This window comes from Cervus elaphus, chromosome 21, assembly GCF_910594005.1.
Source record: "Cervus elaphus chromosome 21, mCerEla1.1, whole genome shotgun sequence".
Classification (NCBI taxonomy): Eukaryota; Metazoa; Chordata; class Mammalia; order Artiodactyla; family Cervidae; genus Cervus; species Cervus elaphus.
The window spans coordinates 76,100,373-76,121,874 of record NC_057835.1 but is presented as its reverse complement, the minus strand read 5'-3'; the positions used below and the strand labels follow the sequence as shown (position 1 = coordinate 76,121,874).

Below are 21,502 nucleotides of genomic sequence, written 5' to 3'. Positions count from 1 at the left end.
AGGGTTCCCTTTTCGCCACACTTTCTCCAGCATTTATTATTTACAGACTTTGAATAATGGCCAGTCTGACTGCTGTTGCTGTGAAGTTGTATAGCTCTCTGTGTATTCTGGAAATTAAGTCTTTATTGATCACATACATTGCAAATATCTTCTCCCATTGTGTAGGTTGCTTTCTCTTTTTGTTTATAGTTTCCTTAGTTGTACAAAAGCTTATAAGTTTGATTAGGTCCCATTTATTTATTTTTTATTTTATTTCTGTTGTCTTAGAAGACAGAGAATGTTGTTTTGAACTTGCATTTTATATGTATTTAAAAAATGTCTAAAATTAAACACATGCTTCTTATTATTGTTGAAAAAAATAGAAGGAAGTTTGAAAAGAAATATAATAAATCTGTCATTTTCACGTCTCCTCTCCTCTGAATAACCTTGTAATTACACTTGTACAGCTTTTCTTGAACTGACACAAGGATAAGTACATGTATACACTTATAGAGTACTGTTTTTGTCATCTTTCCCTTTAAAGCTTTTTTTTAATATTTAAATAATAGATTCCCATTTGTTATTTTTTTCATCATAAGAAATGTTAAAATGTATAGGTGTAACTGATTTTTAACAGTTTGTTAGAACTTAGGGTGAGTGTATTTATATAATTTATTCACATATATATGTGTGTATACATAGACACATAGACACACAAGCTACAAATAACACACACCCACATATTGATCTAAGCTGGTGACCATTACAGGGATACTGCAGTCAGGAGTTGCTATAAGTGCTGCATTAACTTCTTTAAATATATCTCTAAGAAAGTAGTGTATTCAATTTAGGTTCTTAGGAAAGGAGTTCCTGGATAAAGTATTTCATACATTCTTTAATTATTTTAGTAAATATTGCCAGATAATTTTCCATTTTTAAAGTTTTTTTTTTTACATTTTTTCAAGTTATGTATTAAAGTATCTCCCCAGTCTCATAGGTTAGAGTAATTTAATATTTTCAATCTGATTGATAAATAAATATAAAACTGTTTTCTAGTGAGTCTGAGCATATTTCTTTCCTTTGTGGTTCATTTGGCTATTCTCTTCTGGAAATTTCTAAAAATATTTTTCTCCTTTTATTTGTAGTCATCTGCTTTTGTTGTTTTTATTTTTAGGTCAAATTATTAGTGTTATTAGACATTCTAGGTACATAAAATTTTATCACTTCATTTTATTTCATTGCATTTATTTATCTATTCCATTTACAAAGTTCTAATTCCTATAATTAAATTTGTAATTTGAACTTAAAAAAGCTACATAAATCTTTTTTCCTTCAGAGCATAGACATTTTTTAAAGTATTTCAGTTCTATCTTCCTGCACTTCTCCTTGGCATTTCTGCTGTAAATTATTTTAAGTTTATCTTGTTTTAAATGTATTCCATATTAGTTATTTAAAATTTTTTATATATGAAAAAATGAAATTTACTTTTACCAATTTTTGTCAACTTTTTGCATTCCTTCTCTTTGGAATGAATGTTTTCCTAGCTAAAATTCAATTTTTAGCAATTTGTTTCACATGCTGTCTGAAATTATAATCTTTTTTTAACTCATTCTGCATTGCTATTTTAAGTAAATACACAATTCTAGTTCTTTGAAAGTTCTTTTTCTTGAGCACTTTGAAGATGGCCAAAGTTATAGAACACAATGGAAATGTTATAAGCATCAATCATTTAAATTAATTCAATTAAAATAAGTGAGTGTATAAAGAGTGTTGGAAGTTGAATACTTGCCTGACATTGAGTGTCTGATATTAAAAAATGAATCAAGAAAGAAAACCTTAAGAATGTTATTCAAGGTCATGGGTGATTTATGCTTTCATAATAATTTATTGGGTAACTCAGACTGAGTCTTATTAAGAAACAATTAGAATATCAGGAAAAATATGTATAAATCATCTGCTTGAAATTATTGATTGTTAATAAGATTAGGTGGCAAGAAGACACAGAAGAACTACACAAGAGTGGTCATAATGACCAAGATAACCATGACAATGTGGTTTGTCACCTAGAATTGGACATCCTGGAGAGTGAAGTCAAGTGGGCCTTAGCAAGCATTACTACAAACAAAGCTAGTGGAGGTGACAGAATTCTAGCTGAGCTATTTAAAATCCTACAGATAATGCTGTTAAAGTAATGCACTAAATATGTCAGCAAATTTGGAAAACTCAGCATTGGCCAGAGCACTGGAACAGATCAGTTTTCATTCCAGTCTCAAAGAAGGGCAATGCCAAAGAATATTCAAATTACTGTACTATTGCACTCATTGCATATGCTAGCAAGGTAATTCTCAAAATCCTTCTAGCTAGGCTTCAGAGGTACGTGAACCAAGAACTTCCAGATGTATAAGCTGGATTCAGAAAATGCAGAGGAAACAGAGATCAAATTGCTAACATCCATTGGATCAAAGAGAAAGCAAGGGAATCCCAGAAAAACATCTGCTTCATTGACTACACAAAAGCCTTTGACTGTGTGGATCACAGCAAACCATGGCATAGTCTGAAATAGATGGGAATACCAGACCACCTTACCTGTCTCCTGAGATACCTGTATGCAGATCAAGAAGCAAAAGTTAGAACTGGCCATGGAACAATGGACTGGTTCAAAATTGGGAAAGGAGTACATCAGGGCTGTATATTGTCACCCAGATTATTGAAATTCTATGCAGAGTATATCACACGTAATGCTGAGCTGGATGAATCACAAGCTAGAATCAAGATTACCGGGAGAAATATTTGGTTTTTTTTTTTTTTTTTGAAAATTAAAGGCCAATTTTATTAAAAAATAGAAGCATCCTAAGAAAAACCAGTGATATATAAATCATGTAACACATGGTGAATGAGCTACTTTTATCCCAAGAATGAATGTCCATTGTGTCATTTAACCACATTAAAAGCTTAATGAAGAGGATCATCTCAGAAGCAGAAAATTCAATATTCATTCATGATAAAATAAAAATTAGCACTTAAACATGATAAAAGCTCACATTCATTTATAATAAAACAAAATTAACAGTAATTCATGACAAAACACAAATATTATATATAACATTACTATAACATGATTTTCTCAGATATGCAGATGATACCACTCTAATGGCAGAAAGTAAGAGAAACTAAAGAACCTTTGATGAGAGTGAAAGAAGAGAGTGAAAAAGTTAGTTTGAAACTCAACATTAAAAACACTAAGATCAAGACATCTGGTTGCACCATTTCATGGCAGATAGAAGGATAAAACATGGAAAGAGTGACAGATTGTATTTTCTTGGACTCCAAAATCACTGTGAATGTTGACTCCAGACATGAAAATAAAAGATGCTGCTCTTTGTAAGGAAAACTATGACAAACCTAGACAGTGTAGTAAAAAGCAGAGACATCAACTTGCTAACAATGGTCCAAAAATCAAAACTATGGTTTTTCAGTAGTCATATACATATGTGAGAGTTGGACCATAAAGAAAGTCAAATGCCAAAAGATGCTTTTGACTTGTGGTGTTATAGAAGACTCAAGAGTTCCTTGGACTGCAAGGAGATCAAATTAGTCAATCCTACAAGAAATCAACACTGAACACTCATTGGAGGGACTGATGCTGAAGCTGAAGTTCCAATACTTTGGTCACCTGATGCAAGGAGCTGATCACTGGGAAAGACCTTGGTCCTGGGATAGATTGAAGGCAAATGGTGAAGGGTGTAGCAGAGGACAAGATGTTTAGATAGCATCACTGACTCAATGGACATGAGTTAGAGCAAACCCCAGGAGATAGTGGAGGACAGAGAATCCTGGCCTACTGCAGTCAATGGGGTTGCAGAGAATCAGACAGGACTGAACAACAACAAACCAACAACTTGCTTCTCCCATTTAACATGTCATACAACCCTTTAAGTCTCAAGCTTTATAGAAAAACATTCAATTCTGGTTTCTCACCTTGTATGGCCCTGAGTTTCTTATTCTAATATGCGTGACAATTCCTAGACCTCAGACTCTGAGACCTTCATCTAAGTTTGATATTACTCTGGACCACTTTGATTCCAGCAATTACTTTAAATTCCTTCTTTATTTTCAAACGGGTGGATTCAATTTCAGCTATTCATTCAACTAAGGAAAACATTTGACCTTTCTATGGTTTTGACGTGGAAGAGTAGAAGTTCTCCCACGTCACTGGTAGCCAGGCATGTTGACCGGATGTCTTCTCTGAGAAGTTACCCCTGTTTTTCTAGATGCCATTTGGTATTTCATGGGCAAACATGAATACAAATCTTCTATGTAGTTGTACACATTCTCACTACATCCTAAAAACTTACAGTATGTATTCTAGTGGTAATATTTTTGGTATGCTTAATATCTATTTGTAGCATAGTAAGTTAGGAGACCCTACATGAATATATATATATAAATGTATATATATATACACCAGTGATTTATACCTGCCTAACACTATATTCATTTACATAATTACTACCAACATGAGTATTATAAAATAAATAGAAGACCCATGGATAAAGGTGCACTATTTTCTCATCCCTTCAACAAATATTTGTTGGATTGCTCTTATGCACAAAGCACTATTTCAGGCATTTTAAATGAATCAGTGAATAACACAGAAGATCTATTCTTATGATTTATTTTCTTCAAGCTAGTGAAAAAAATGAAGTTTTCTTGTTTTGGGCAAGTAATATTGGCCAGAAGAAAAGACATCCATGCTGGACTTCAGATCCTCTTCTTTCACACACCTGGAGCTTCGCCTATGATACTCCCTTTTGTAGACTCTCCTAGACTGATCCTATCGTTGATATTTTTATGCTGATGAATAATGATGAGGTTTAAGTGATCTTGGTGTTTTTACAGCTTGGACAATGGAGTACCTTTGGAACCTTAGAAGTTGCAGCTCATGTTGAATCAGAAACAAGGGGGTACTCAGTGGTGACAGAAGAAGACTGTGAAATTCTTAAAATTTCAGCAAATAATTACACGAAGTTAAAAACGGTATGTTTTTGTTGTTGTTGATGGTGGTGGCGTTCAGTCATTAAGTCGTGTCCGACTCTGTGACTGCATGGACTGCAGCACACTGGGCTTCCCTGTCCTTCACCATCTCCCAGAGTTTGCGCAAACTCGTGTCAACTGAGTCGGTGATGCCATGCAACCTACCTTGTCCTCTGTTGCCCCTTCTCCTCCTGCCTTCACTCTTTCCCAGCATCAGGGGCTTTTCCAGTGAGCTGACTCTTCACATCAGGTGGCCAAAGTATTGAAGCTTCAGCTTGAGAATCAGTCCTTCCAATGAATATTCAGGGTTAATTTCTTTTAGGATTGACTGGTTCGATCTCCTTGACTCTCAAGAGTCTTTCCTAGTACCACAGTTCAAGAGGATCAATTCTCTGGTGCTCAATTTTCTTTGTGATCCAACTCTCACATCCATGCATGACTACTGGAAAAACCATTGCTTTGATTTTAAGGCCCTTTGTTGGCAAGTCGAGATGTCTCTGCTTTTTAATACACCCCCAAGGTTTGCCAGAGCTTTTCTTCCAAGGAGCAATCATCTTTTAATTTCATGGCTGCAGTCACCAGTGTGACCATATCTAATCTATATGTTAACACATTATGAGTGTTTTGACTCTCTAGATAGAAGTTATCCATATCTCTTTTAATATTTTAATTTGTTTTGAATTGGAGATCTTAAAAAAAAGACTTGATATATATCACTTAAGCCTTTGATGAATAGTTGAAGTGGAAGGGAAGGTCTCTATGGATATAATTTATTATACATGTGCATTTGGTGCATTTGGTTCTCCATAAATTTAAGATTCATTCATTCACTCTATTTTTTATTCATTCATTCAATGACTGTTTTGGGCAACAATGGCATGTCACCAACTAGGGATACCAGAAAAATCAGACAGAGATCTCTAAACCTGTATAATCTGCCTCAGGAACAGGAAAAAAAAAAACAAAACAATTAGGGATTATTGAGTTTCCCTGGTGGCTCAGATGGTAAAATCGTTTGCTTGCAATGCTGGAGACCTGGGTTCAATCCCTGGGTTGGGAAGATCCCCTGGAGAAGGAAACGGCAACCCACTCCAGGATTCTGACCTGGAAAATTCCATGGATGGAGGAACCTCATAGGCTACAGTCCATGGGGTCATTATTGGTATAGCGCATGTCAAAATCCAAAACTGCATGAATAGGTGATCACAACTTAACTGTGACCCCCTAATTCTGCTGCATTAGGAAAACTTATTTTCTTCAATTTTAACAATTTATTCTCTTTCATTCAAGTTGAAAAATATACCCATCTTGTATTTCTCCTCCCCTGGAGGGTAGAGAAATCTGTATAAATGATGGATTGGGGGACTAATAGGGTCATCCTCCATCAGAAATTCTTGATGGGATTTAACCGTGGTCTATGTGCCATAGGCACTGTATGGGCTACAGTGAGATCCTGTGTCAGAAGGGGGTCAAGAGACACCCACCTTCCTGATCTAGGTCGTTAGTAGTTGGGATTTCTTTTGATGCAGTGGTCTCAGGGTTAGTGATACAGAAGACTTTCCCAGGATTCAGTGAAGTGTGAAAGTGTTAGTCACTCAATCATGTCCAACTCCTTGCAACCCCGTGGACTGACTGTAGTTCACCAGGCTCCTCTGTCCATGGAATTCTCCAGGCAAAAATACTGGAGTGGGTACCAATTACCATCTCCAGGGAACCTTCCTGATCGAGGGATCAAAACTGGGTCTTCTGAATTGCAGGCAGATTCTTTACTGTCTGAACCACAGGAGAAGCCTGAGATTCAACTTCCTTCCAAATCTCTGGTTTCAGAGTGGCTGGCCTAAAAAAAAGTTTCACACGTTTGGTTTTATTTTCAAAATGTCAGTAAGTATCACTTATTTGATCAAATAAATGTTGCATCAAATACAACATTTGAGTGTAGTCAACTATGACAGAGTTCTTTCAGAAATGATAAAATATTTATAAGAACTTAAAAATAAATGTGAAAGGTTGGAAAATATTTTAGTAGCCAATATGAAGATTAAAATTTCAATCTTTAAGGGTTATGTGGTCTTGCTTTTATAAAAATTCAAATAAATTCTATTATAGTTTGCATTCATATAACCTTTATTTTTCTTTTCACTGCCATTTGCCTATGGACAGTGAGGCCTGGAGGGCTGCGATTCATGGGGTCGCAAAGAGTGGGACATGACTGAGTGACTGAACTGAACTGAACTGATCCTTTTATTTGCCTCTTTTTTAAATTACTTAATACACAAATTTTGATAATGGCTTTTTGTTTCAGGAAAAGACAAGACTGGAAAACCAACATAAGGTGAAGTTAATCCATAAGTGTCCATATTATGTGGAGTGGCCTACTTTATCCATATATGAACTAGTTACGTTCACTAAATGGAAAAAATTTCCCCCAGGTCATGGTGAGTTTAATGTGATTTTGGATTACTTTATTTACATTATATTATTCAAATTTGTAATTTCTCATTTTTAAAATATTTTATAAGTATGTTAAATATAAATATATTATAATTTAATATTTTATATAATATTTTGTCACGTGTGTTTCTCTAATGTATTTAATGTTAACTTGCAGTTGGACATTTAGATTGCTGCTTTTTTAATTAAAAATCATTCTGTATTGATTCAAAGGGTGATCTCAGAAGTAGTTACTTCCACATCCTCTTTTTCTCCCCACAATCCCTACCCTTCTTGATTTACCCTTGCTGTCAATGTAAGGACCAAACTATATGGTATAAATGCAATGAGAAACTATAGTCATTTTTCTGTGTGTGTTACCTTGGAAGAACACATACTTAAGTTGCACATTTGCTTGTCTGAACCCATGTGACAAATCATCAGGGAAAATATCATTACAGAGAGTAGTTAAGACTAAAAGCAGGACAGCAGTAGTGATGCTACCTATATTTCCAATATTTAGACCTGCAATGACGCATGAATATGTTGGATTATATATACGCAAAAAATGCAGGTGGCATTGGGTCATTTTTATAATATTTTCATCTATGAGAAGTGCACTAAATAAGAGATGCCAACTGGTATGGGTTGATTTTGGGTCACACAAAATTCATATGTTGAAGCCCTAATCTCTTGTTGTTATTCAGGAGCTAAGTCATGTCCACTTCTTGCCACTGCTGGGACTGTAGCACACCAGGCTCTTCTGCCCTCCACTATCTCCTGGACTTTGCTGCAATTCATGTCCATAGATTCAGTGCTACTTTCTCAACATCTTATCCTCAGCTGCTTCCTTCTCCTTTTGCCTTCAGTCTTTCCCAGCATCAGGGTCTTTTCCAATGAGTCGGCTCTTCACATCAGATGACCAAAGTATTGGAGCTTCAATAATTGTTCTTACAGTGAATATTCAGGGTTGATTTCCTTTAGGATTGACAACTTTGGTCTTGCAGGCTAAGGGACTCTCATAAATCTTCCCCAGTACCAGTTGAAAGCATCAATTCTTTGGCACTCAGCTTCTACGTGGTCCAACTCTCACATTTATACATCAGTTCAGTTCAGTTCAGTTCAGTCAGTCAGGTGTGTCCGACTCTTTGTGACCATTTGGACACAGTACTCCAGGCTTCCCTGTCCATCACCAACTCCCAGAGTTTACCCAAACTCATGTCCATCAAGTTGGTGATGCCATCCAACCATCTCATCCTCAACCATCTAATCCTCTGTCACCTATACATAGCTACTAGAAAAATATATACCTTTGATTATAAGGACTTTTACCAGCTAAGTGATGTCTCTGCCTTTAATGCACTGTCTATGTTTGTCATAGCTTTCCTTTCAGGGAGCAAGTGTCTTTTGATTTAATGGCTGCAATCACCATCCACAGTGATTTTGGAGCCCAAGAAAATAAAATCTGTCACTCTTTCCACTTTTCCCCCTTCTATTTGCCATGTGATGATGGGACCAGATGCCATGATCTCAGTTTTTTAACGTTGAGTTTCTAGCTAGCTTTTTCACCCTGCTCTTTCACACTCATTAAGAGTCTGTTTAGTTTCTCTTCACTTTCTGCCATTATAGTGGTATCATCTGCATATCTGAGGTTTTTAATACTTCTCCTGGCAATCTTGATTCCAGCTTGTGATTCATCCACCTCTGCATATAAGCTAAATAAGCAGGTTGACAATATACAGTGGCCTTATCATATTCCTTCCCCAATTTTGGGAAATTTCCCCCAAAACCAGTCAGTTTTTCCATGTCTGGTTCTAGTTGTTGCTTCTTGACCTGTAGATAGGTTTCTAAGAAGACAAGTAAGGTGGTCTTGTACTCTCTCCTCTTTAAGAATTTTCCACAGTTCATTGTGATCCACAAAGTCAAATGCTTTAGCATAGTCAGTGATGTAGATGTTTTTCCAGAATGCTTTTGCTTCATCCGTGATCCAACAACTGTTAGCAGTTTGATCTCTGGTTCCTCTGCCTCTTCAAAACCCAGCTTGTACATCTGGAATCTCTCAGTTCATGTACTGCTAAATCCTAGCTTGGGGGATTTTGAGGATGACCTTGATAGCATGTGAAATGAGCTCAATTGTATGGTAGTTAGAACATTCTTTGGCATTGCCTTTCTTTGGGAATGTAATGCAACCTGACCTTTTCCAGTCTTGTGGCCACTACTGAGTTTTACCAATTTGCCGACATATTGAGTGAAGCACTTTAACAGCATCATCTTTTAGGACTTTTAAACAGCTCAGCTAGAATTCCATCACCTCCAATAGTTTTGTTCATGATAATGTTTCCCAAGGCCCACTTGACTTCATATTCTAGAATGTTTGACTCTAGGCGAGTGACTGTACCATTGTGATTATCTGGGTTATTAAGATCTTCCTTGTATAGTTCTTCAGTGTATTCTCGCCACCTCTTCTTTATCTCTTCTGCTTTTGTTAGGACCTTATTGTTTCTGTCCTTTATGGTGCCCACTCTTGCATGTAATGTTCTCTTGATACCTCTAATTTTTTTTTTTTTGAAGAGACTTTAGTCTTTCCCATTATATTATTTTCCTCCATTTATTTGCGTTGTTCATTTAAAAGGCCTTCTTATCTCTCCTGTGAAACTCTGCATTCAGTTGGGTATATCATTCCCTTTCTCCCTTGCCTTTCACTTCTCTTCTTTTCTCAGCTATTTACAAAGCCTCCTCAAACAGCCCCTTTGCCTTCTTGCAAATCTTCTTCTTTGGGATGATTTTGGCCACTGTCTCCTGTACATTGTTATCCCCCATCCATAGCTTTTCACGCACTCTGTCTACCACATCTAATTCCTTATATCTATTCTGCTGTATCATCAAGGGACTTAATTTAGGTTACCCCTGAATTTCCTAGTGGTTTTCCCTACTTTCTTGAGTTTAATCTTGAATTCTAATATGATGCTACTTGGATGTGGGACCTTTGGGATGCAATTAAGTCGTGAGAGTGGAGTCCTCCTGAATGGTATTAGTGCCCTTAAAACTAGGAAGAGAAAGAGCTGATCTCTCTTTCTCAGCTGTGTGAATAGACTGTAAGAAGACAGCTATATGCAAGCCAGAAAGAAGGCTGTCGGCAGATATTGAATCTGTTGGCACCTAGCTGTCCCAGCCTCCTAAGTTCTAAAAGAAAATGTTTACTGTTTAAGCCACCCAGCCAATACAAATTGTCATCACAGGCAAAACTAAGTCACTAATACAAGAGGAACTATGGTAGGTGGGTCAGAGTCTTGGATCTCATTCAGTCAGGGATCACTATGGTGCCCGACCTCAAACCTATAGATCCTAATTGCAGTGAAGGATGTGATCAGAAGGAGAACACTTCTGAATTAAGTTTAATACTAAAGTTCTAAAAAGAATGAGTCTAATTTATAAATTCCAAAATGTGACTATTCTAATAATAAAAGTATGTTGAAAAAGTGGTGGAATCTGGCTAAGATGTCATTTGAGGAAGTCACTACATAATAGGAAAGTGAGGTTTGGCATAGCACCATCCAGACGTTTCATTGATTGAAAAAAAAAGAAAAGATAAGTACCTTATGCTTCAAACTCGAAGTCCCTAATAAACCTGTTCAATTTAGTGTGACTCTGCACCCTTTGCTGAATTTGCTCCAAGTTTTTTTCTGTGCTTGTTTTTATATATTATTTATCATAATTGAAATGCAGTGTTTAGCTCATATTTAGCCAAATATTCATTTTATTCTTGCTTAGAAAAATTGAATATGATATATTGCATTTTCTAACATAAAACATTTTTTTCCTAAAGACGTATTCATTTTTTGGTCAAAAGTCTATTTAGAAGACAAGTAGTAAACTGATTTGTAAAAAACTGGCATTTAGCATTTGTAAAGTCAGTACATGTATAGACTTATTTTTAAGTTGAGTGTTTGGATTTACCATAGGGTTTTCCTTTTGTATTTGTAGAAATATCAACTCTTGGCCCATACTTCAGTTCCAGGACTATTTTATATAAGACTATCATAGCCTTGCCAATTTATCAGGATGTTAACAGTTCTGAGATGATTTTAAAGGAAGGAAGGAACTGTAATCAAAGAGTTTTCTCAACTACATGAACCAGAAGGATACGGGGTTTGGAAAAAGGGGAACAATCATGTCTTTCTAATTTATTTGATTACTAATGATGAATAATTTGTGTTTCAACCTAAAATATTTAACTTTAGCATCAAAAAGTTAAGATGATCCTGATGTGACACATAGTTTCTTAGACATGCTGGGTTCAAGTTTGTTTTTGGTGAATGTATTTTGCACTAATGGTGGAAACTATTATATTGAAAAGTCCATGATTATATTTTGCAAGCTAAAAGTTACATTATTCTTCTACTGTTCCCAATTGTTTAAAACTTTCATCCTTATTCTTCTACAGTTAAAAAAAAAAATCTTTCCTCCTTAGGGAAGAATGGCAATTTCACTAGATGATTCTCAAAACTTCTTTCAGCTCTGAAATACTATGGTTCTCATAAATAAACATACTGAAGAATAAGTTCTTTCAATCTAATTTTCTTTTATGGTGGTGGCAAACATGATATATCAAAGAGAAAGCATTAGATATAATCCTTCTCAACTTTACTCAAGATTTATTTTGAACTTTTATCAGAATATGTGGAGTGTAGCTCAAATTATACTTTCATTATCCAGCTTCGAAATTAGCAGTTGTATGAATTCCAAAGCATAATTATGTGTGTTTTGATCTTATTTTAGGAAAATATATTGGTGAAGTTTCATAGAGATTTTGTTATTGAAAATCTTGATAGAATTTAACATTAATCCCTGGAAATCTATGATATAAGTAAAGCTTATTTCTGGCTCTGTTCCTCTGTTAACTTAAGTCTTTTTTTCCTTCTGCTTCATTTGCAAAGGGAGACTGAATGTAATGTATGTGTACAAAGTCTTCCCTGGTGATGTTTTTTGAGGTGTGATTGACTGGAAAATGGCAACCAGCTGATCTCACTAATCAACCTATGTCTATGTGTATCATGTGTATAAGAAAAAAATGGTACAATCATTAGACATCAATGAACCATTTGTGTAAATTTTATTGTTATCCTGCTTATGTCAATATGCTCCATCTTTTCTGGGTTGGGTATGATATAGCAAGCATAATAATTAAATATACTAAAAATGTATTATTCAATTTAGTTTTATAAGATAAAATATGCAAATATAACAATTATGAAAAAAAATCTAGACTTCACAAACCAAAAATGGAGAGTTTTAGCCACAGAATTTCTACCTAATGTTTCTAAACCCCAATTTTTTGACATCTGTCTTTGCAGATGAATTAACTCTGGAGGGTATCAAAACTCTTAGTCCCAAGGACACTCTTGAGCATCCCAGAATCAGATTTATGTCTTAGGGTGCCAGTGATTGTGATGTGTTTTTCTTCCTTTTTTTTTTTTTTTTCATTAAGTGAATATTTTGTAATGTAGCATATTAATTCATTTAATAATTTTAATAGACTTTACTGCTTAAAGAAGTTTTAAATTCACAGCAAAAACTTAATAGGAGGTACAGAGAATTCCCATATATCACCTGCCCCTGATCTTGAATGCTATCCCTGATCATTAGAATATTCCACCTAAGTGGTTCCTTTCTTATAGTAAATGAATCTGCATTGAAACATCATTAACCAAAGCCCAGAGTTTATGTTAGGGCTCATTTTTGGTATTAGACATTCTCTGGCTTGGACAAATGTCTATTTGTCCACCATTTTGGTATTGTGCAGAGTACTTAATGCCTTAAAACTTCTCTGCGCTGTACACACTCATCTCTTCATCCTCCCTAAACCTGGCAATCAGTCATCTTTTTACTGTTTTCTTTTGATTTTGCCACTTCCATATTGTCACTGAATTGAAATCATACAATATATATGTAGCTTTTCAGATTGGTTTCTTTCCCTTTAGCATTTAAGTTTCTTCCAAATCTTTTCATGGTTTGTTAGTTAATTTCTTCTTAACACTGGATATATTCCATTGTCTGGATGTAACCCAGTGTGTTTAACTGTTCATCTACTGAAAGACATCTTAGTTGCTTTCAGGTTTTGGCATTCTGAATAAAGCTGCTAAAAACATTTGCATGCAGGGTTTTCTGTGAACATAAGTTTTCAACTCCTTTGAGTAAACATTAAGGAGTGAAATCACTGGATAATATGATAAAAGTATATTTTATTTTGTGAGAAAGTAAAAAACTGACTTCCAATGTGGCTGTACTATTTTGTATTTCCACCAGCAAGGCGAGTTCCTGTTGCTCCTTGCTGGCATTTGCTGCTGTCAGTGTTCTAGATTTTAGCCAAACAGATTTGTTTTGGTTTTAATTTCCCTGATGATGTATGAGTGGAGTACCTTTTCATGTGCTTTTTGATTGATATATCTTCTTTGGAGAAGAGTCAAATTCTTTGTCCCATTTTTTTAAATTAGATTTTTGTTTGTTTTCATATTGTTGAGGTTTAAGAATTCTTTATATATTTTGGATAACAGTGTTTCTCAGATATGTCCCTTGCAAATATTTTCTCCCAAAGTGTTCCTTGTCTTCTCATACTCATTATACAATGTATTTTTGAAGAACAGAAGTCTTTAATTTTAAAGAAGACATCACTAGACCCAAGAGACATGGGTTTGATCCCTAGGGTTGGGAAGATCCCCTGGAGTAGGAAATGGCAACCCACTTCAGTATTCTTGCCTGGGAAATTCCATGGGCAGAGAAGCCTGGAGGGCTACATTTCAAGGGTTGCAAAGAGTCAGACAAGACCGAGCACATACCCAAGCGAGCAAGTCTAGTTGTTCCAGCACCGTTTGTTGAAGAGACTGCTTTTGCTCCATTATATTGCTTTTACTCCTTTGTTAAAGATCTGTTGGTTGTGTTTCTGGAGTGCATTTCTGGGTGCTCTATCCTGCTTCATTGATGTATTTGTCTGTCCTTAAGTCAATATCACACTGTCTTATTTACTGTTGCTTTATAGTGTTTTGAACTTAGATAGTGGCCGTCCTTCAACTTTGTTCTTCACCTTCAATATTGTGGGGACTCCTTTGAATCTTTTGCCTCTCCACATAAACTTTAGAATCAGTCAATTAATGTACACACACACACACACACAAAGGAATTTAATTTGGATTGCATCATATCTATAGATTAATTTGAGAAGAAATGACATTTTGATGATAATATCTTCCTATCCTAAGCATGAATTGTCTCTCCTTTAATTGAGATTTTTAATTTTTTTCATCAGAGTTTTATAGTTTTCCTTGTATAGATCTTGCACATATTGATTAGATTTATACCTAAGTATTTCATTTTGGGGAATCCTAAGGTAAAAAGTATTTCATTTTAAGTCTCAAATTCCACATGCTTGTTGTTAGTTAAGACAAGTAGTTTCGGTTTCATGAATTTTTTATATTGATTTTTCTGTTTTCAATGTCCATGATTTCTGCTCCAATTTTTATTACTTTATTCCTTTTTCTTCATTTGGATTTAATTTGCTTTTCCTCTTCTAATTTTCTAAGTTTATGCTTAGAATTTTTTGTAAGCTATTTCTTTTCTAATAAATGAATTCAATGCTATAAACTTCCCTCAAAACACTGCTCTCACTGCATCCCATAATTTTGATGAATTTTTGATAAATTGTGTTTTCATTACTTCTAACTCAAAATATTATTAGATTTCTCTTGAAATTTCTACCTTGACCCATATATACTATTTGGAAATGTGTTGTTCAGTTTCCACATATTTTGAAATTATCCAGTATTCTTTCTGCTCTTGATTTCTACTCAATTCCATTGTGGTCTAAAAGCACAGACTGTATGATTTTTATCCTTCTAAATTCAAGTTATGTTTTATGGCCCAAAGTGTGTTCTCTATTGGCAAATGTTCCACTTGACCTTGAGAGATGACTATTCTGGTGGTGTTGTACAGAGATACTCTATTCAGTTGACTAGTGGTGATATTGAATTCAACTAAGTCCTGCTGAATTTTTCTCTTTCTGAGAGAGAGGAGTTGAATTCTCTAAATTTAATAGTGGATTTATCTACTTATCCTTTAGTTTCTATTACTTTTGCTTCACATATTTTGATGCTCCATTTTTAGCACATACATGTTAAGTATCATTATGTTTTCTTGGACAATTGACTTCTTTATCATCATGTAATGCCCCCGTTCATCTCATAAAATTCCTTACTTTGAAGTTTGTTCTGTCTGAAATTAACATAGCTATTTGCGCTTTCATTTGGTCAGTATATTTATCTCCATAAAGTTATTTCTAATTTATATGTCTTTATATTTAAAGTGGGTTTCTTGTAGACAACCTATCATTGGGTCTTTTTTTTTTTCTTTTTATCCACTCTGATAATCTTTGTCTTTTAATTGGTACATTTAAACCATTGGTATACAGAGTTATTATTGACATAATTTTATAATATTCACCATATCTGTTACTGTTGTCCATTTGCTATCATTGTTCTTTGTTTCTGTTTTGGCTTCTACTCATTTTCTGCCTTTTGTGATTTTAATTATTTCGTATGATTTCATTTTCTCTCCTTTCTTAACATGTCAGTTTTACTGTTTTTAGTATAAACATTTTTACTGTTTCTTATGGTTGTCCTGGAGTTTACAATATACACTTATAACTAATCCAAGCCCACTTTCAAGTAATACATTGATTCACAGTAGTATGAATACCTTGTCAATACAAGGTATTGGCTAAAAGGTTTATTTTTTTTTCCTTAAGATGAATCTAAGTGTAGTGCTCAGTTGTCTTTAACTTCATTTGAAACAGTTTTGTTAGACTGTATTGTGACAGCTGTCATATCAGCATCATTTTTTAAAAAAAATTACCAAAATTGGTAAATTTTTGTGTAGCCACTTTAATATTGAACATGTAAGGGAAAATGCAACATCTTTCAGCATTTATGCTTTAGCATGTCAGTGAATAAAAAATGAAGCTGAAATGCAAAAAGAAAAAGAAAAGATTTATGCAGTGTACTGAGAAGGTGCTGTGACTGATCAAACTTGTCAAAAGTGGTTTGCAAAGCTATTTGCTGGAGATTTCTCACTGAATGATGTTCCGTGATTGGGCAGGCCAGTTGAAGTTGACAGCAATCAAACTGAAACATTAATTGAGAAAAATCAACATTATACCATTACCCTATGCAGGAGATAGCTGACATACTCAAAATATCCAAATCAAGGATTGAAATTCATTTGCACCAGCTTGGTTATATTCATTGCCTTGATGTTTGGGTTCCATATAAGTTAAGCAAAAAAATAAATAAATATATAAATAAAAACCTTCATGACCATATTTCTGCATGCAATTCTCTACCTAAACATAATGAAAATGTTTTATTGTTAAAATAAATCATGACAGGTGATGAAAATGGATACAGTACAATAATGTGAAATGGAAGAGATCATGGAGCAAGGGAAATGAACAAGCACCAACCATACCAAAGGCCAGTCTTCATCCGAAGAGGGTGATGTTTTGTATATGGCAGGATTGGAAGGGAATTCTCTATTATGAGAACTACCAAGTTTCCCTGGTAGCTCAGTTGGTAAAGAATCTACCCGCAATGCAGGAGACCCTGTTTTGCTTCCTGGTTCAGGAAGATCCTCTGGAGAATGGATAGGCTACCCACCACAATATTCTTGGGCTTCCCTCATGGCTCAGCTGGTAAAGAATCCACCTGCAATATGGGGGACCTGGACTTGATCCCTGGTCTTGGGATCTGGAGAAGGGAAAAGCTACTCACTCCACCATTCTGGCCTGGAGAATTCCATGGACAGTATAGTCCTTGGGGTCGCGAAGAGTCAGACATGACTGAGTGACTTTCACTTTTACTTTCTTTATTATGAGCTCCCTCTGGAAGACCAATTAGTTCCAACAAGTAGTGTTCCTTATTAGAACAACTGAAAGCAACACTTGATGAAAAGTGTCCAGAATTAGTCAACAGAAATGCATAATCTTTCAATAGGATAATGCAAGACTGCATGTTTTTGATGACCAGGCAAAACTATTACAACTTGACTAGGAAGTTCTGATTTATTCTCTGTATTCACCAGAAATTGCACCTTCAGATTTATGTATATTTCAGTCTTTATAAAATTATCTTAATGGAAAAATTTTAAATTTTCTGGAAGACTGTTAAAGATACCTGGGTCATTTCTTTTCTCCAAAAAATAAAAAGTTGGGGGAAGATGGAATTATGAAGTTTCCTGAAAAGCAGCAGAAGATAGTGGAACAGAATGGTGAATACATTGTTTGATAATGTTCTTGGTGAAGTGAAAAATATGTATCTTTATTTAGAAATCAAAGGAACTCTTTGACCAATCCAATAATAACAAAATAATCCTCCCTCTCATTTCTTCTATCATTGCTGTCATTAATTTTACTCATATACAAAATAGTTAAGCAGATACACATTTATAAACATATATAGTCAAATACAGTATTTCTGTTATTGTTGAACAAAGTGTTATCTGTTAGACCAACTAAGAAGAAAAAGTTTTAATTTTACTTTCATTTTCATCCTTCCCTGATATTTCCCCTTTCTTTATATAGAGCTGCGTTTCTGGCCTATATCATTATTTTCCCCTCTAAAGAATTTATTTTAATATTTGTTACAAGACATTTTGAGGTCTTCAATTTTTATTTGTCTGAGCAAGTCTTTATTTCTCCAACTACTTTTGAAGGATAATTTTGCAGAGTCCATAATTTTCCACTGGTAGATTTTTTGTTCCTCTTAATATTGTCAATATTTTACTCCTCTCTCTTCTTGTTTTCATGGTTTCTGAGAAGGGGTTGGTTGTAATTTTTATCTTTGATCTTCTATATGTAAGATATCTTTTCCCCCCTCTGGCTTCTTTCAGGATTTTCCTTATCTCTGATTTTCTATATATTGGAAATAAAATGCTGAGAAGTAGTTGTTTGGGTTTCTGTTCATATATATATATGTATATATATATTTGAATAAGGGAGGGCACTTATGCTGTATATATTCTGCTTGATATTCTCTGAGCTACTGAATGAGCATATGGTTTGGTGTCTGTTACTATTTTTGAGAAATTCTCAGTCGTTATTATTTCAAATATGTCTCCCTTCCTTTCTCTCTTCTTCTTCTAACAGTCCCATTAGGTACGTTATAGCGTTTGTAGTTGTCCCACAGTTCTTGACTATGCTTTCTTTTTATCTTTACTTTGCCTCTCACTTTTTGATGTTTCTAATTAGATATCCTCAAGTTCAGAGAGTATTCCTCAGCTGTGTGCAGTCTGCTGATAACCCTTTCATAGACATCGTTGTTTTCTGGTATGTTGCTTTGCAGTCCCAGTATTTAGTTTTGATCTCTCATAGAACTTCCATCTCTCTGCTTCCTTGTCCATTTGTTCTTGCTTGATGTCCACTTTATTCATGAGAACCCTTAGCATAAACATTCCTGGTTTGACAATTCCAGCATCTCTGACATGTCTGGCTTACTCTGTCTTTTCTATCTGTGATTTTTGTTTTGTAGTATTTGTAAATTTTTTATTGATATCTAAGTATCAATTTGCTGTAATATGTTTTAGTAATAAGGTTGTAAGGTGTAGACGGAGGAGGTCTCTACCTTATCATGAGCCTATGCCTCTCAAAGGTGAACTTCACACATAATTCAGTCTTCTCCCATTCCTGTTAGATAGGAAAAGTGGGTCCGAATTGACTGGAATTAGGTATTTTCCTTCAATTCAGTTAACCTTTGATAAAAACCCTGTTAGGTTAGACTTGACCCATGCAGGCCTCGATAAGAACAAAGTATGCTGTCCTATTTCATGTCAGAGTATAAGAGTACCTGGCAGAGATCCAGGAGGTAAAACTCATAAAAGTGTGTGGATTCTCTGTTGTTTGGATCCCGTTGGGGTTTTAAAATCTCAGATTTATCTACAGCGAGCCTTCTGCAATTCATTAATTACAGTGCTGTTTTTTCTACTTCAATTCTGGTTCTTATGGAGGTTTCTACTCTAGTAAGTTGTGATTCTCTGTATTTATTTGTTAATATCTTCAATTCTGTGAGTGTCATTTTGAACTATTATCTCATTTCTCTTATGGTTTAAGAATTCTTGAATTTTTTTTCAGTTTTCTACTTGTTAAGATGCAGTTGTATCTCCCAAGCTCCTTACATGCTGCACTGGAAAAATCCTTTTTTTTTTTCTTTTACTATACTTGCTACTTCTTTAATGTTTGTTCTAGGACAACCATACACATTTCAATTTATCAGAACCTGCTTCAAATTTATTAACATTTTCAGTTTAATATAAAAATACTACAATGTATAGCTCTTTTTCCTCTTTCCTTTTGTGCACTGTTATTGCTGTACATATTTCATTCAAATATATTAACAACTGAACTAAAATTAAAGAAAATAAAACTGAGAAAAAGAGATGGAAAGTATGTTTCTAGTGTTTGCTGTTTGGTAACCCCTGTCTTAACACTAATCATGCTATGTCACAATTAATGGCTTAAGAATCAGTTTTCTTAATAGACTCTGGAATGTGTCTATCTTATTTTCCAGTACCCAAAAAAGCGCTTAAAATTTGTAGGCCCTTGAAATATATGTTGAATGAAAAAAATGAACAAATATTTTGATGGTGGTATGTGCCTTTAGGCCCTAGTTAGCACATATTTCTTCCCAAAGTAATTAATTTAACTCTTTACTGATAAGTATGGATGTGTTGTTGGTGGTGGTAGCTTAGTCGCTAAGTTGTGCCCAACTCTTAGTGACCCCTTAGACTGTAGCCCACCAGACTCCTCTGTCCATGGGATTTCCCAGGCAAGAATACCAAAATGCCCTCCATTTTCTTCTCCTGGGATGGACGTGCAGTATTAACACTAAGCATAAATTTTCTTTGAGAAAAATGCTATTTGCTGATTTAATCTTAGTATACTTATACGTAGTATGGACCATAAAGAGGGCAGAGTGCCAACGAATTGATGCTTCTGAACTGTGGTGTTGGAGAAGACTCTTGAGAGTCCCTTGGATAGCAGAGATCAAACGAGTCAATCTTAAAGGAAATCAACCCTGAATACTCATTGGAAGGACTGATGCTGAAGCTGACACTCCAATACTCTGGCCACTTGGTGTGAACAGCTGACTCATTGGAAAAGACCCTGATGCAGGGAAAGATTGAAGGCAGAAGAAGAGGGTGACAGAAGATGAGACAGTTGGATGGCATCACCGATTCAATGGACATGGACTTGGGCAAATTCTGGGAGCTGGTGAGGACGGGGAAACCTGGCATGCTGCAGTCCATGGGGTCTTGAAGAGTTGGTCAAGACTTGGTGACTGAACAACAACAACATACTAAACATATTTTGTTGTCAAATTTTGATTAAAACAAACTTTTTATTTTAATATCTCTGGGTAAAAATGTAAAAAAAAATTATATCATTGCATTCAGCCAACCACCAAGAATTCTGGCAGGCCACAACATTTTCAATTCATATTCCAGTTAGAATAGAAGCCAGTTTAAATTTGATATACTGTTAATGAGACAGACATTAGCATAGTGTTAAGAACAACACTGGGTAAAGGCAGTTTGAAATTCTGTTCTCTTCAAGAAATCACCTGGGGCAAAACATTTTGAATCTATCAAACTAATCCTTTTTACTGCTAGCCATTATGTTCATATCTCACTATATATGCAGCCAACTTCTATAATGTAAGGGAATGGAAGTGGAATAATGACTGATAAATATACATAGCATCCCCTTCCTACTTTTTAAATTTGTCATAATACACATTGTTATAAATATTCTTGTGAGAAATAAGCTTTGCTTATGGAGGACTCTGCATATTGTATTCTTCGTGTCTCTTCCATACACTTCTAACCGGTCTTAGTCTACTGTGAAGGCTAGAAAAGCTAAAGACTGCATCTCCTGTATCCACTGTAAGTGCTTTAATTTTGATTAAGGCCTGAGTGCTGCCTTGCAGATGTGTTTACACAAAGCTTGGAAGTAGTCAGG

The 21,502-nt window shown here is 35.0% G+C and overlaps 1 protein-coding gene across 1 annotated transcript in view; it reads left to right on the top strand.

Moving 5' to 3' along the window:
* Positions 1–21,502, top strand: part of CNBD1 (cyclic nucleotide binding domain containing 1) — a 368,799-nt gene that overhangs the window by 295,803 nt on the left and 51,494 nt on the right. Inside the window, exons 8-9 of the mRNA XM_043879351.1 lie at positions 4,879–5,016; positions 7,316–7,448. Coding sequence (XP_043735286.1) covers positions 4,879–5,016; positions 7,316–7,448 — 271 coding nt within the window. The remainder of the gene's footprint in view (positions 1–4,878; positions 5,017–7,315; positions 7,449–21,502) is intronic.